Source organism: Leptinotarsa decemlineata, unplaced genomic scaffold, assembly GCF_025532065.1.
Source record: "Leptinotarsa decemlineata unplaced genomic scaffold, Ldec_3_MD MMD2_tig00003798_RagTag_RagTag, whole genome shotgun sequence".
NCBI lineage: Eukaryota > Metazoa > Arthropoda > Insecta > Coleoptera > Chrysomelidae > Leptinotarsa > Leptinotarsa decemlineata.
The window spans coordinates 1,925,123-1,942,116 of NW_027412596.1; the positions used below are offsets into that span (position 1 = coordinate 1,925,123).

A 16,994-nucleotide genomic window follows, 5' to 3' on the forward strand; every position below is an offset into this window, starting at 1 on the left:
GACATTTTCAAACTTATACATTAAACACTAACAATGGTTGATTATTACCTATAGGAGTGCTATATAAGGGCTAATTTAATCAACCATTGTTAGTTTAATGTATAAATTTGAAAATGTCCTTATAGGACGAAACTGCAGTAACGTTAGTTACAAATAAAAGTGGTAAAAAACATAGAAAGTTTCAATTATCTTTTCTTTATTATAATCTACTAACACGTAGTAACGGCTACATCCATCAATTTATTAAAATGTTATCTTTTGAAAAATGACTTATAGCTAAGGCCATCCTACTGCTAGCCTAACTTAGAAAATAATTATAAAAATGAAACATACCTCAATTGTATCAATATACTCATCATCACTTCTATCAGAGTCATCAACTGGATTCTCTGGAGATACAGATGGGCTAGATCCTAAACTAGAATCATTTATAGATCCAAATCTGATAGGAGACGCTTCTCTTGAAGCTGAAAAGTAGAAAGTGAAGTTATATAACTTATATAATTCATACATTTTTCCGATTTAATTTCGATAATAGCTTGAGAAATTATTTTATTCAGCTGTGGCACTAGGGAACAACCTACAAGATATTTGATGTTAAATAAATGTTTATTGTCGGAGGATTGTGAATAACATTTTATTGACAAACATTTTGTTATTTACAATTTCTAGGTAAGTGAATAACAAACCAATAAATCACAATATTGCAAAATCAATGTCCTCAGGTCGAAACAGAAAAATTTAAAAACAAAATAAAACATTTGTACTACATGAATTTGTATGACCATCATTCTATAATATAAACAAATGAAACCCAAACACAAACTTGAGCTTTTTGCCTTCTTGTAATATGACATGATAAAAATATCATTCACTGAGAAAAAACTGGAGAGGAAATAAATAAATAAAATTCAAGTAGGTGTAACTTTTCACGAACCAAAATTATTTTCAGAATTTTTTTTTTTAGAAATCTCAAACGTTTTCTGAATTTTAATAGCATTTTGGTTTTTGTAAAAGAATAGTAGAAGAGCCTAAAGGAGCTAAGAATGGTTAGATTTGAATATTTTAGGAATAATAAAGGCCCTACAGCAGAGTTCAGCTTTCTGGTTTTTATATTCCATATTGTTTTGTGACCCACACTTCCCTCGTGACGTTCATAGTCAGAACAGAATATAAAGTATCTTAACATATGGTAAATGTTTTATGTAACTGTATGAACTAAACTTAGATCTCTACTCTGATTCTGTAGTCTTTGATGGCATACACTGATAAACATTCTGTGAAGTCAAAAAGAAAGCTATCCTCACTTTCTGAGTCACATCCATGTTTGCCCAAGCATTCTATCAAATTGAAAAATTCTAAGGACAACTTGTAACACTTTATAACTTTTCTCTATAGTAGAGAAAAATTACAGTTTCCAATTTGGTTTGGAACCAGCAGTAGGCACCTATCTTTTTTCAGAAAATTATTTCCAGAACAAGGATTACAAAGAAATTTTATTGTCTCATTTCATATCAGCATGGCTGGTATAGCAGAAATTGATTTTCACATTGCGGTCGACAGACAAACAAATTTTAAACGGTGTTTACAGTCTGCATCTCTCTCTAAAGTCAAATTTGAAGCAATGAAGAATTGAGTACTTCATGGCAAGATTTCCCAACAAGTGCTTTTCTATCGATCGAAGAATGTAAATTTTATAGGACTGGATATAACTGTGTCAAAGCTAATTGGGATAGTAGACACATTACCAATCAACAAAATTAAATTTATTCAATTTATTTTCATAGGCACAAGCAAACATATCTTCATTTTGCATCAAAAAATTATTTGACACTACAGTAACATTTATCTTGCAAATATCCTTTCAATTTTGATTTGAAGGGATTTTTATTCCGTAGTTCTCTCAGGTTTGTAGGAAGATGACTGGAAAAGTTTATACCTCTATATGAGGTATAAAATGATGAGCTATGTGCAGGAGTTCTGATGAGTTGGGTAATCATGGTGAGAAACTCTTTGATGCATGTCAATATGTTGCATAAATATCATTATACATTTGAAAATATAAATACATGGAATTGTTAAAATTTTAAATTTTCGACACAATTCATTTTATGCTGAAAATGAGTTGGGGAAACAAATATTCTGCTTGAGTTACTAGAGCATCCTCAGATGTTGATGTCATATGATACGAGTAGATTAAATCATAATATATATTAATGGGTTGATTGGTATTAATTGCAATATAGCTTAATAACTTGTGCTCACTTTTTTGCTTATGTCATCAATACTATTTTCCCAACCCAATTCACTCTTTATATATGTTTCAAGGAATTTTGTAACTTCAAAAAGATGAATAGTACTATTTCTGATAACTACTTGAATACCAGTTACAGATTTCCATCTAGAATGAAATGCATACAAACTGTTTTTTCTGCATTCACTGTCAAGGAATTTCTTTCACACCATTTTATGAATTCCTCTGGCAAAATCATAAAGTTTTTTTGGAAGTCTTCAGGACTATTTGAATTAGTTGCCAATGTAGTATTATCTGATCTGTATAGAGAACTAATAAGGTCAGGTAGATCGTTTATGAATAACAAAAAATAAGCGGTCCTAGAATCGATCCCTGAGGAACTCCCAGGTCTATCTCATAATATTCTGATTTATGATCTGATTCCAACTGATATTTTTCTGAAGCACACGTATGACATCAGCCATGACAAGAAATTTCCACCAAAACCAAGGGAATACAATTTACTTTCGATTATCTTTAGGTCAATGAAATTAAATGCTTTCAAAAATTCGAAGGAAAGTGCTTCCACATGTTTTTTTTTATCTAGCAATTCATAGATATATTTGACAAAATTGTATGAATCAGACACGAAATAGGTCAGTTTGTTTGAAGGTGATTGACAATGTTTCGTGATGAATTTCACTAGTTCGGACTTCCATTGTCTACTATATAAAATGATTTGAAATCCCTGAAACAAGTAAAACAGAATAATTAAAAAAGAATAGTTGAAAATAACAATTATATTAAGCAACAATAAACCTGAAATGAAATGATAGTGAAATAACCTACAAGTAAAAATATAATAATTGAATAAATAAAAATTAAAGGAATGAAAAAAGAAAATAATGAAAAATAAAAAAGTGTAGAGATTCCAAGTCACGTTAGTTCACGACGTTTCGATTGTTGGTATCTACAATCGTCTTCGGGTGATGACGATCTACAATCGAAACGTCGTGAACTAACGTGACTTGGAATCTCTACACTTTTTTATTTTTTATTATTTTCTTTTTTCATTCCTTTAATTTTTATTTATTCAATTATTATATTTTTACTTGTAGGTTATTTCACTATCATTTCATTTCAGGTTTATTGTTGCTTAATATAATTGTTATTTTCAACTATTCTTTTTTAATTATTCTGTTTTACTTGTTTCAGGGATTTCAAATCATTTTATATAGTAGACAATGGAAGTCCGAACTAGTGAAATTCATCACGAAATAGGTCATCTCTGAAGAAATTTTGAGGCAACATAACCTGACAGCAAACTGAAAACAATAAAATGTCTCACTTGCTAGGAATGGAAAATGAACCACGACAACGAATTCGCCAAACAGTATCATGCAAAGATTCAAGATTACATAAATGAAGGAAAATTAGAGATTCAAGAAATAACAGAAAATTCAGAGAACTGGTTTCTACTACATTTCGCAGTCTGGAAGTCCCTTTCTGACAAAATCAATTTTTTTTTAAAGCTGCAGTCAAATCGTCTAGATATAGCTTGAATGACTTCTTATTGCAAGGCCCAGACTTCGTACCTTCATTGGTATCTGTGTTATGGCGTTATAGACAGAAACGTTGTATTCAGTGGGGGAAGATTAGGGAAGTGATCCACCAAGTGATGATTAAAAAGAGTATGGATGTTGTCCACCTTTCCTATGGCGATATGAGAATCACATTGGAGAAGCCCCCCATGTATATGAATTAATGTATTGATTTTTGGCGCCATATCATCACCATCTGTTCATCTAGAAAAAAATGCAACAACTTTCATAAAGGCAAGAATACTTATGCAGAATGTCTGGAGAAGCAACATAGATTGGGATTTGGAGTAACCTGAAAATTTGTTTCTAGAATGGCAATCGTGGCTTTATGACTTTCCAAGTATTAGCCCCCATTGTTGTGAACAGGTACTCCAAGAATTCCTTGCATATAGAAGGTAGATTGATGTATGTTTTGCAATGCCAGCGATAGAGTACATTCAATAGTTGGATTCTTCACTATAAGACATAACAATGATAGTGAAATCTACACTTGTTTTGTCGTTGACAAGTATAAAGTTGCACCACTCAATCAACAAAGTATACAAAATTGGATTTACAAGTTTCTGAAGCTATCTATGAAGAATAAGAATATAATATAGAGGGACAGACTCGATGATAGTTCTCAGAATGAAGATTTCCCATGTTTTTATCTTGCAGATTGGGAGAAATTCATAAGAATAGTAATGTTTTTCAAATTGAATAATCAAATTTATTGTGGATCATGAAAAGTCAAATGAATTTTTTCCTCTGAATATTTCGAGGTAAATAAAGACTGTGATATTTCAAAGTCTAGCCGACTTTTCACACTATCCCCTCTTTTAGAAGAGAATGGAGTAATTTGTTTGAAGCTGGTCACATCGGTGTGGAAACTGTTATTGATAATAATCTAAGAGGAAAGTTTTGAATCCTACATATTCGTTGAGCTGTGATTTAAAAAAAATTGGCAGGGAGGTCGCATCAGAAAATGATAACCAGTTGCACCTGAAATGGAAATGTTATCAGTGGAGAGTCTAGTATTTCCGTTGACGTATGTTGGAATAGATTTTTAGTTAAAAGGAAAAGAGGTAAGGAGTGCTTTTTCTTGTGTCTCATCAATAGGGCTGCCCTTATTGAGACTGTTGCAACACTTAACATGAGTTCAACAAATCTTGCATTCCAATTATTTCTTGCCATGAACAACCTAAACAGTTTATCACAGGCAATAGAATAAATTTCATTTGAGCAGAAAGAGAGCTCAAAGAAGCTACTAGTCCGTTGGATTTTACGAAATTGGCAGAAGTTAGTTACCGGGGTACTTTGTGAAAATTCCACCCTCCAGCTGCTAGCTGGAGGGTTGAATGTATGGGAATGTATGATGCATTTCTTGAAAAAGGCTCTCAAAGTAACTTTAGAAACAGCTTTCCACAGAGAGAAGTTCTTCAAACTTTGATGGCCGAAATTGTATATAAATTAAGTTCTATACCCTTAACTCAAATCTCAGTATACCCTAATGACTCAGAAGCGATCACTCCCAACCATTTTCTGTTAACGAGTGTCATTATTTACAGTGAGAGCAAAAGTGACATATTTGAGAGAAAACAGTGGTGGTTGGCTGAACGTTTGGCCTATGCATATTAGAAAAGGTAGGTCAAAGAATAACGACCTACCCTGATTCCAAGAAGTAGGTGGCATTCCAGACGCGAGCCCACTAAAGTAGGAAACATGGTTGTAGTGATAGATGAAAATGCCTTTAGAAAGCATTTAGAAATGACTGGTTACCGAGTCGCGTCACTGAAATGTTTCCTAACAGAGACGGCGTGGTGTGCGTTCAAATCCTTATGAAAAAAAGGCAGTTTCGTCAGACCATTCACTAAACTGTTTATTTTACCTACTGATGTAAATGAAGACTTGAAATCTCAAAGAGGTGGAAGTGGCTTTTAAAGGCTATCAGAGAAAAAGCACTCATACTTTGTTATCTGTTCAAGACTGTATATATTGTTGTAAATCATGCCCGAAAGAAAATAACGCCGATCGCCACTGGTAACCATAAACCAAACGTGGCGTAGCTAAGAGCGCGCGAATGCACAATGTTTCCTGCCGCTCTAGAATAAGAAAGAATAATGCTACCGATTTCGACGGAACTTCGGCGGTACGCGAAACGATCGAGGAAGGCGATAGACATGCAAATAATAGTTGAAGTTTAGTTGAAGTGTTTGTTGTATTGAAAGTGAAATAAAGTTAAGTTTGATTATTCAGTGTAGTCAATTATTGGTCAACCCACGGGGAAAAACGTAACATTTGGTGTCAGAAGTGGGATAATTGACTAAAAATTTACTGTTTTATAGTGAAAACAAGGAGTGTCGATTACGATGAGATGGAAGAGTTTAAGAAAATGTTCGAGGCTTTGCAAGCGGGCCTGGCAGAGAATGAAAATCGCAGAAGAGAGGAAGAACAATTATGCCGAAATGAAGATCGTGAAATACTACTAGGTATTCAAGAAAAACAGGAAAAAGACAGAGATTTGCCTGTAAATATTCAGGAAAAACAGGAAGGGCAGGAAAAAGACAATCAGATGTACCTTCATTTATTGGAAGATTCATAATCTTCCCAAATGAGTAAAGGGGAGATACAGAAATATATTCAGGAAGAATTTGGAGAATTATTTCAGGAAACAAAGGAGGGATTGGAAAAAGTAGTTGATGAAAAGCTTGAATGAGTCGGAAGGAAACTTGAAAGAGTCAACAAAAAGTTTGAATAGATTTTCCGGGAACTTCGGAAAGAATTACCGCAACCGAAAAGGATTATTGTGGAAAAATGCAAATCGAAAACAATCTTCCCCTTCTAGCAGTAGTTTTATTAAAACTTCAACTTTCGATGGCGAATCTTCATGGGTTAATTTATAGGAGACAATTTGAGGCCGCTGCAGAAAATAATGAGTGGAGAGATGAGGAGAAAGCAACAGCTCTCATACTGGCACTATGAGGAAAGGCTTCCGAAATTCTGCAAAATATTCCAGTGAATAGGCAGAAGGATTATGAAGCAGTCGTATAAGCTTTGGAGGTCAGATATGGTAGTGAGTACCTTCAACAAGTCTACCAAGATCAACCGAAGGTGAGAACCCAATGTCCATCAGAAAGCTCGCAAGAATTTGGAGCTGAAGTTGAAAGGTTAGTGACTCGCCTACCTAGAAGCACCGGATAACTTCACCCACTGTATTAGTGCCCATAGTTTCATCGACGGGGTTCATATTACGGAGCTGCAGCAGTCATTGAGAATGGCAAGTCATAAAAATTGAATGAAGCTATCATTTATGCCCTACAATTTGAAGCTGCTAAAAATGCTTCACGACAACAAAGAAAAGTTCTAGTGAGGACCATCAATGAAAAGGAAGACGAAGGAACAGATCGACTCATGGTAGGTCTTGAAGAACTCTTTAAGAAAAATTTGATGAATGGAACTGCACCCAAGGCAAGAGGACGGCCTAAATGTTATAACTGCGGCAGAGAAGGATATTTAAGGCGGGACTGTCGATCTCGTTCAATATCCAACGAAAGAAGATACTGGCGTTCGGGATCACCCGAACTAGAGCGTCGGTGTTCGGAAAACTGAATTCAGCCGGTGTTAGGGGGGATACATTGGCTGCTGCATCCCAAGCCCACAGATATTCGATTTCCATGATTGGACGCAACACTAACAGCTTAGTTGTCGACGGATTTTTGAATAATCATTAGTGCATTTTCACCATCGATACTGGAGCAACGAGGTCAGTAATGAGAACCGACATTTCCAACAGAAGCAGTTTGAAGAAATTATCAGTAGTACCTGTTCTAGAAACAGCCACTGGAGATAGATTGACAGTCTATGGAGAAGCTGAAATGAGATTTAGGCTTGGACACTCCGAAATAGAAACTAAGGTATTAGTGGCCAACATCGTCGACGAGTTCATTTTGGGACTAGACATCATGTCCCCCTACGTTCGTGGTGGACATAAGGAACAAACTGCTGAAAGTTTGAAATGAGGAAATTTTGCTCGAAGTGATCTCTCAGTCTTATGACAGCGTCAAGGTGGTTATACTGGAAAATTCCAGAATCTCTCCTAACACCGAGAAAATTATTCAAGCGGAAATTGCTGGGCATGGCGGCTTGGGTACAGCATTGATAGAGCCATCTAATGGCTCTGAAGCAGGAATTATTGTGGTCAGATCCTTCGTGAATGGTAACAATCAGACCATTCCAGTAAGAATAATAAAACCTAATAATAACAGAGTGACTTTCAAGAAAGGGCAAGTAATAGGCACCTGCGAACTGATCGTGAAAATTGCCAGAATCGAAGAAGAAGTCCCTCTACAGCGCGCCCAACAATCCGAAAAGGAACTCGGAGACTTTCACAAGAAGACGTGGAACCATCTGTCTGAAGAAGAACGATATGTTTTTGAAGGGCAAAATTATTGGTCGAACGGATCTAGTTCAACATCGCATCGATACTGGCGATGCCAAGCCCATACGTCAACCACCAAGACGTCTTCCCTTCGCAAAGCAAGACGAAGCTGCATCCTTTGTTAAGAACGTGTTGGAGGAAGGAGTAATCGAGAAATCAAACAGCCCCTGGTCGTCACCTGTTGTGTTAGTGACTAAGAAAGATGGATCGATGAGATTTTGTGTAGACTACAGGAGGCTTAATGATATCACCAGAAAGGACAGTTACCCTCTCCCTAGAATAGATGATACCTTGAACATCTTGGCCGAATGCAGATGGTTCTCAACATTAGATCTGAAAAGCGGATATTGGCAGGTGGCCGTTCGCCCCGAGGATAAAGAAATTACTGCCTTTTCCACCGGCAATGGATTATAGCAGTTTTTAAGTTTATGCCGTTTATGCAATGCACCCGCAACATTTGATCGCTTGATGGAGTTGGTGATGAGAGGACTTACCTGGAAAACATGTTTGATCTATCTTGATGACATTATAGTCAGTGGAAAAAGTTTTGACGAACATCTGTCAAACTTGAGGAGTGTTTTCACGAGGCTACGGAATGTTCATTTGCAGATCAATCCCAAGAAGTGCTGCCTCTTTCAGGAAAAGGTGAATTTCTTGGGACACGTTGTGTCTTCAACTGGAGTTGAAACAGATCCAGAGAAAATCAAGGCAGTGCAAGAATGGCCAACACTGAAGAGCAAGCATGACGTAAGAAGCTTTCTTGGACTCTGTAGCTATTACCGGCGTTTCGTGAAGGACTTTGGAAAAATCGCCAAACCGCTGCATAGCTTAACTGAAAAGAAAACACCTTTCGTTTTGGTCCGCAGATTGCCAACAAGCATTTGCTACCCTGAAGAGATATTTGACCAGCGCACCGATCCTGGCATACCCAAAGGAGGAGGGCTTGTTTATATTGGACACGGATGCATCCCAACATGGAATAGGAGCAGTACTTTTCTAGGTACAAGAAGAAGAAGAAGTCATCATCAGCTATTTTAGTAAGTCCTTGGGAACGTCGGAAAGAAATTACTGCGTTAATAGAAAAGAACTCCTCACAGTGGTCAAAGCGATGGATCATTACAACTCCTTTTTATATGGCTGTAAATTTTTTATCAGGTCAGACCACTCAGCACTTCGATGGCTCTTCAACTTCAGAACACCAGAAGGACAAATAGCAAGTTGGATCGAAAAGTTACAAACTTACGACTTTCAAATTCAACATCGGAAAGGAAAGAGTCACGGAAACGCAGATAGCCTTACAAGAAGACCATGCCTGACATCCAGATGCAAATTTTGCCAACGCCAGGAAGACAAGGATACCCAGCTACCAGAAGAAGAACTTCCCACCAGACGTGATAAGGTAGCGGGCAGAAACTCCTTTACGGACAGCTCTGATAGGGAGATATGCTCCCCTACCTCCCGCCGCTTCGGGTTCCCTTGTCCAGGGATACGGACAGCCAATTTGAGGAGTCATTTGACTTTGGTGTGTGTGGTACGGTCGTTAACAGCCTCTGAGGTTGACACTACCTTCCTGACGGGGCAAGACATCATCGTACCGCAGGAGGATCCCGTCTTGAAAACTGTACGAGAATGGATTGTCAAAGGAGCGAGACCGTATTGGCAAGAGATTTCCAATCACGGCTTGCAAGAAAAGGGTTACTGGCTCCAATAGGACTCCATGAGCATTTGAGATGACCTACTCACTCGGAAATGGGAAAGCCCGGATGGAAGAACCCACAAATTCCAGATGATCCTTCCTAAGACGTGTATCCCGAGTATCCTCGAACAGGTTCACGATGGTTGCACCGGAGGGCATTTCGGAGTAAATAGAACTCTATCGAGAGTGCGTGAGAGGTATTATTGGGTCAATTGCTGTCGATACGTGGAAGAGTAATGTGAGCGCTGTGATCTGTGCTCTTCGAGAAAGGGTCCGAAGACAAGGCAGAGAGAAAAGTTCAAACAGTACCTCTGGGTGTCCTTTCGAGAGAATCGCAGTCGACATTTTGGGACTACTCCCTATGACCACATCCAGTAACAAGTACCTTATGGTTGTGATGAACTACTTTTCCAAATGGCCTGAAGTAGTAGCCTTACCCAACCAAGATGCAGAACGTAATTGCCAGGCACGGAGTACCCCAAGAACTAGACTCGGATCAGGGCCGCAACTTCGAATCGGATTTATGGAAGGAAATGATGACTATGTTGGGAAAAAAGAAGACAAGAACAACTGCTCTTCACCCACAATCCGATGGAATGGTCGAGAGGCATAATCGCATCATCAATAACTACCTCTTGATGTTTGTCTCTGAAAACCAAAGAAACTGGGATAAATTGTTTTTTTTTTCTGTTGGCATACAGGAGCTCCCAACATGATGGTGTAACCACAATCCATGTTGTTAAATGGTAGAGAACTGAAGCTTCCGATAGATGTATTGTATGGCAGTCCTTTCGATGAATCTCAAGAGGGTACCTCTTTCAGAGTATGTGAATGACCTGAAGGAGACACTGGAAATTGCACACGAATTTGCCAGGACCAAACTTTTCAGCGACAAAAAGTCGCAGCCAGTGAGCTTCAAGGAGGGCGATGCAGTGTGGCTCTACCAACCCCACCGTTGGAAAGGTTTGTGTCCCAAGTTGTAGAGACCATGGCAAGGACCTTACTTGGTTACCAAAAAAGATAAACGATCTGGTGTATACAATCTAATTTCCACCCAAAAGCAAGCCTAAAGTTGTTCACATAGAGAGGCTGAGTCCTTACATGGGTCGTGATGTCCCCTCTTGAAATGCTGTTCGGGACGAACAACTTCAGGGAAGGGGGTAGTGTTGTAAATCATGCCCGAAAGAAAATAACGTCGGTCGCCATTGGTAACCATAAACCAAACGTGACTTAGTTAAGAGCGCGCGAATGCACAATGTTCCCTGCCGCTCAAGAATCAGCAAGAATAATGCTACCGATTTCGAAAGAACTTCGGCGAAATTTCTACGTCATTCGATTACGATATTTAAACGCTAGCCACAAACATATCGGGACAGTCAAGTGGAAGCTACAGTGCGGTACGCGAAGCATTTTAGGAAGGCGATAGACATTCGAATAATAGTTGAAGTTTACTTGAAGTGTTTGTTGTATTTGAAGTGAAATAAAGTTAAGTTTGATTATTCGGTGTAGTCAATTATTGGTCAACCCACGGGGAAAAGCGTAACCATCCATAGGTAGATCGGATGCGTAATGCAAGTTGGGCTTGAGAAGAGTAGACGAAAACCCCAATATGTGAGTCAAGCTATTTGCAGGTAGGAAATCGAGTGTTTCAAATAAAATATTTCGATTTTCAGCGTATTTTTGTTCGGTTTGAGATAGAAAAATTCCTAACGGATTTTCCTTGTACGTTTTAGGCAAAATATATCTGCTTATTAAATTTTCAATATCACCAATTTCGTAAGATCCAAAAGGTATATCGATATATATATCGAGATATATATATATATATATATATATATATATATATATATATATATATATATATATATATATATATATATATATATATATATATCTATATATATATATATCTGGATATCTGGAAAAACTTAAACATCCATAAACTCAAAAGTCATAATTCACTTATTGAGGAACAAATACAAATCAAAACACACCAAGACCTAACATTCAATATACTACACAATACAATACACATTCCTAGAAACAGTGAACCTAGAGAAAATCCAACATAAAGAATATTACCTGATGTAACCCAAATACAAGCAAATTTACCTGCAGTACTTGCACTAAGGCATTCTAACCGCATAAAAGAACAAACAAAAAGATAAAACGTTCAGTTGGAGTAGAGCCAAGAAGAGGATAGCACATCCAGCTATTCGCAAGCACTCGCATATAATAAATGGAAGTTATAAAGCTTCAAATCCTTTTTGTGACATATGTTATCATATTGAATATTGCTATTGACAGATTAGTCACTTTTATGGAGACAATTCCATTTTGAGAATAAGTTACGTTTAAAACAGTATAAAACAGGTCTATTACCCCAAAAAGTTTCAACGTTTTATACTCTAAATTAACCCCTTTCAAGCTATTCTCAGTTGAAATTTGTATTTCAGTACCTTATTTGATTTTATTTTAATTTAATTCTTTAATTATAATTCAACATTGTAATTTATACTTTAAATGGGCTTGCCCGTAAATAAATACATGAAAAAGAAGGTCTTTTCCTAAGTATTTTTCATATGAAACTAAATAGATATAATTGTCATTTTACCTACCCAAAGGTGAATTAGGGAGTGACCTAACTCTTTCTATCACATCTCCAGCCACTAACTGCAAATCATCTATATTGATTGAATCTAATTCGTCTGTGGGGGCTTCCAAGAAATTTGCTACCTTGTCTGAGTAGCTCATTGTTTCAACAATCCTAAAAAATTACACTTTTTTAAACACTACTATTTGAGAAATAAACATTCAATAACTCATGATGCACTGTTTGGAACCTTTGGTGTAGTAATGATTATTACTGGAGTTTTTTTTCTCAACACCTTTAACACCTCAACATGTGTTTCGACCACCAAGTGATCATCTTCAAGAGGAAGATTAATCAGTGATCATCTTCAAGAGGAAGATTAAACAGTTTGATCTTCCTTTTGAAGATGATCACTTGGTGATCGAAACACGTGTCGAGGTGTTAAAATAACGGTTTGGTGTTGGGGAAAAACTCAATGAGAGCCTAAAGTATTTACGAGTTCTACAGTTTATTGTGCAAACAACTTAAGACATTTTGAACACAAACAATAAACTTGTATATGTTTAAAATCACTAAAATAAAATACAATTTTATTTTCCACAGATTAATAGATGCATGTTAATGGCTTCGTCAAGATTTAGTAAATCTACTTAACGACATACTATCTTTGATTTCTTAGATAAATAGACAGACACTTGAGGTAATCTATTGAAAATTCAAATTCCAATTCCCTCTAGAGAATTATAGTTCACTTTCAACTTCGAAAATGGAGCATATAAGTTACTTTTATGTCTAGTGTTCATATTGGCAATGTCGTGGACTGTTCCGAATTTCGACTTATTTTGAAATTTATTACGCATTAACCTCAAAAATGTACGTAAAAATTAAAGGCATTATTTCAAATTCCACAGATATGTTTCTGCAAGAATGTAGCTCAGAACTTATGCAATACTTCTGATGTTTTTTACGAAATAGAAATATCTTGAGCAAGTGTAGATGAACCCTGACATATTCCGTATCGAATACAGGAATCAATATAAGTAAAATACATACTTAACGGCTGCATCTTAGCAAGAATTTTACTAATGTTTCTGAACAAATATGTGAAAGAGGAAAATTTTGATATGAGTGTTTCACATGATTTTTCTTCGTACGACATTTATCAACTTGCACACTCAATATATTTACTGAAGTAGGCGAACTACTAATAGAACATTCTGTGGCAAAAGTCGGAGAATGACAATTTTTTATCTGAGAATAAAATCTTAATATTTGGGTTTCGTCATAGTTGAAGACCATATCCTGTAATAGGTAGTTGCTTTTTGTTATTTTCACTTCATTCCGATAAGATAAGGGTAAAGTCGTCGGCATATGCCACATAGTCATTAGTAATATTACTTATACTGCTGATATTTTACCAGTTGAAAATACAATGAAATTAAGACAGTGTTAACTGATTTCTTACATTGGAAATCGTTCCGATCACTTTGTGTGATTCCAAATGTATTCAAAAAATCTGTTCACTAAGGCATGTTCAAAAAATTCTGAAATCCACTAGGAATTTTGTTGTGTCTATGGCTATCACATGAAAGAGCATCTTTATTTTTTCTTAATACCTTTTTCTTATTAATTCAACATAAGATGCTATATTTATAAGTAACTATGTTGAGAAATGGAATGTGTCTGACCTGGGGAGCACTGACACCAATGAAAGAGAGAAGTTTACCTGGTAAAACACACAAGAAAACTTTCATAAAGACGATATTAATAGTTCTACTCACTGGACACTGTCCAGTGAGAGCACACCTGAACAAAATAGAGCTGTACAACGGAGCCCTTAGCTGAAGGCAATGCAACAAAGGGACATAGACAGCTAGTCATATTTTATGGATTATAGAAGACGGTACCCAAAAAGTAGGAAAAAATTTCGTATCTGATACGTTATTTTGTGAACAATTCATATCTTGGCTACATCTGGTCACAAAAATAACGATTTTTTACCGGTATTTTATAAAAGTAACAGTAGCAGTAACAGTAGGGCAGGGTCTTTTTTTCAAGCAAAAAAAAAAAGTAGCTGCAACTTAAGGTGTGGACTCATCTAAGTAAAATATAATTTAATCAGCATATGATGAAGTTGAGATTAACGAAACTCACGAATGAAGTTCGTCAACATATTTGGCCATAGACTCTTCTTTAGACATTCCTTGAAGGGCCTTCCATGCATCATACTTGGCTCTTCCAACAACATCCCAAAATGCTGGTCGAGAACCTTGACAATCCCCAAGAGTACCTTGCTTGAAGTAGGCATAAAACCTCAACATCAACTCATTGCTGGGCTGATAGGATCCTGCAAATATTTTTTTTTAAATATATCTAAAAAATGAAGATTCATTTGCTAAATTGCAAGAAAAAGTTGCCTGTTTGTGAATGTGTTCTTCATTCATTTTGTTTATTTTACAATTTTCTAATGTTTCTAGATGAATTTTTTCCACATAAATACTATAAGTAATTGATGTCCGTGGACTGGATATATGAAACAATCTTTTTCAATAAATTTCAACCGATATTATCAAATGATATTTTCAAATGTTTAATAGTATAATAATGTATATTATTTTTCGCCACTTCACATGGATTGAGAAACATTTAGGTATTCCTGACAACTGCCTATCTTTACCCAGCTTGTTAGGTGGCATGAAGGACCAAAGTAAAGTTTAACGTAATGACTATTATAGCTTTTACAAGGAATTAACATTTCAAGTATAATACAATATAATACAGGGTACAATGAGAAATTTACAATCATATTCATACCAATCTCTTTTAGCAAGAAGTACTGAAGTACAACATCTTAAAAACTTTTCTTGGACACATTCAATTTACATAACATAGCAGTCATATTGTAGAGATCAGACACCACAACTGTAATTAAGAATCAATCTCACATGTGAGCAGTAAATTATTTTCATAGCCTTGCAGCTAAAATTCACATATTCTAAAGGACAATTACATTTTTTAAGATTTTGCTGTAATTTTATTCAATGTTGGGAAAACCTCCCTGTTATCAAATTTTACACCCAGGTGTCTAAATTAATTTACAGATAACTGATTCTTCTTATAAGAACAAGGAAATACTTTTAACTGCTTTTTTCCATATTGAATAAAATGAAATATGAGATATGTGGTTGTGTTGAAATTCTTTGAATCAATCTTACTTAGACTACCTCGAGTGAACTACACTAAAACAATGAAGCAGACTGACTATCTACCAATTAAACTATATAACCTTATACCGGTGGATTGGAAGACATTCACTACAAAAAAATTGAAACACTACTTGAAACAATCACTTCTTGTGAATCCACTTTATAATATTGAAGATATTTTTTCCATATATGGACTTAATATTAAGTACTGTCTATTTAACGTACTACCTTACATAAAGCCTAGTTTCTAGGATCATCTCATTTTTACAGTATTCACTACTTCTATTTCTACATAGCTTTACAAATTTTATATATATTTTAATATCTACACCTCAGTCTTGACGCACCTACACATTTATGTTGTGAATTCATCTCATAAACATTTTTGTAATTTTTAAAGGTCAATAAACATCTTATCTTATCTTACAAAATAGACTATAAGTGACTAAAATAGTAGAGTCCGTATAAGATGAAATTCAAAATGATATCGAAGTATCCCAACACAGTGTGCTGGGAGCATTAATATAAATTATATAAATGATATGAATTACATCAATGATTTTGGTTTCATTAATTTGTATGCTAATGATAACCTTATTGCATGTTTTGGAAAATATCTATACTCAACTCTGACTTGCATCAATGTCGCACTGAGAAATATTAAAATCTTCCTAGGAACCAATGAACTGAAATTAAACGCCAATAAAAGTATAGCCATGATTACAAGTACCACACAGAGAATTAGAAATAAGAAAACATTCGATGATATATTCTTAGAATCTTAATAACCTAGGAGTTTAGGAGAAGCGGGAAAGGGAGACGAAGGAAGAAGGACCTTTTTTGGGAATGTGAATAAACAAGGAAAGACATTCATAAACAGGCTTCTGAGAAAAAAGTTAAAGAACTGTTTCAAAACAGTAGGGATCTACTCAAAATAATTACAGGACAACTTATTGAACATTTCCATTTAGAGGACACCTTAATAAAATAGGGCTCTATACAGACCTTATCTGCAAGCATTACAATGAAGGGACAGTCTAGCAAATTTTATGTGAATGTGAAGCACTGGATTGCAGAAGGAATTTATGGACAACCCAACTAAAGGCAATGAACCCTTGAACGTTTGATATCTGAAAATTAATATTCATAAAGCTTTTTCATAGAAAATTCATGCATTCATTCAGAAAAAACTATAATATACAGGTTGGGGCACCCCATACAACACGGTCCCTGTAAACCGAACCATAA

At 35.7% G+C, this 16,994-nt stretch overlaps 1 protein-coding gene across 1 annotated transcript in view; it reads right to left on the bottom strand.

Annotated features, from left to right (window-relative positions):
• Positions 1-16,994, bottom strand: part of LOC111512282 (uncharacterized) — a 38,388-nt gene that overhangs the window by 1,422 nt on the left and 19,972 nt on the right. Inside the window, exons 2-4 of the mRNA XM_074178449.1 lie at positions 14,695-14,887; positions 12,566-12,714; positions 334-467 (exon numbers count right to left, since the gene is read on the bottom strand). Coding sequence (XP_074034550.1) covers positions 334-467; positions 12,566-12,714; positions 14,695-14,887 — 476 coding nt within the window. The remainder of the gene's footprint in view (positions 1-333; positions 468-12,565; positions 12,715-14,694; positions 14,888-16,994) is intronic.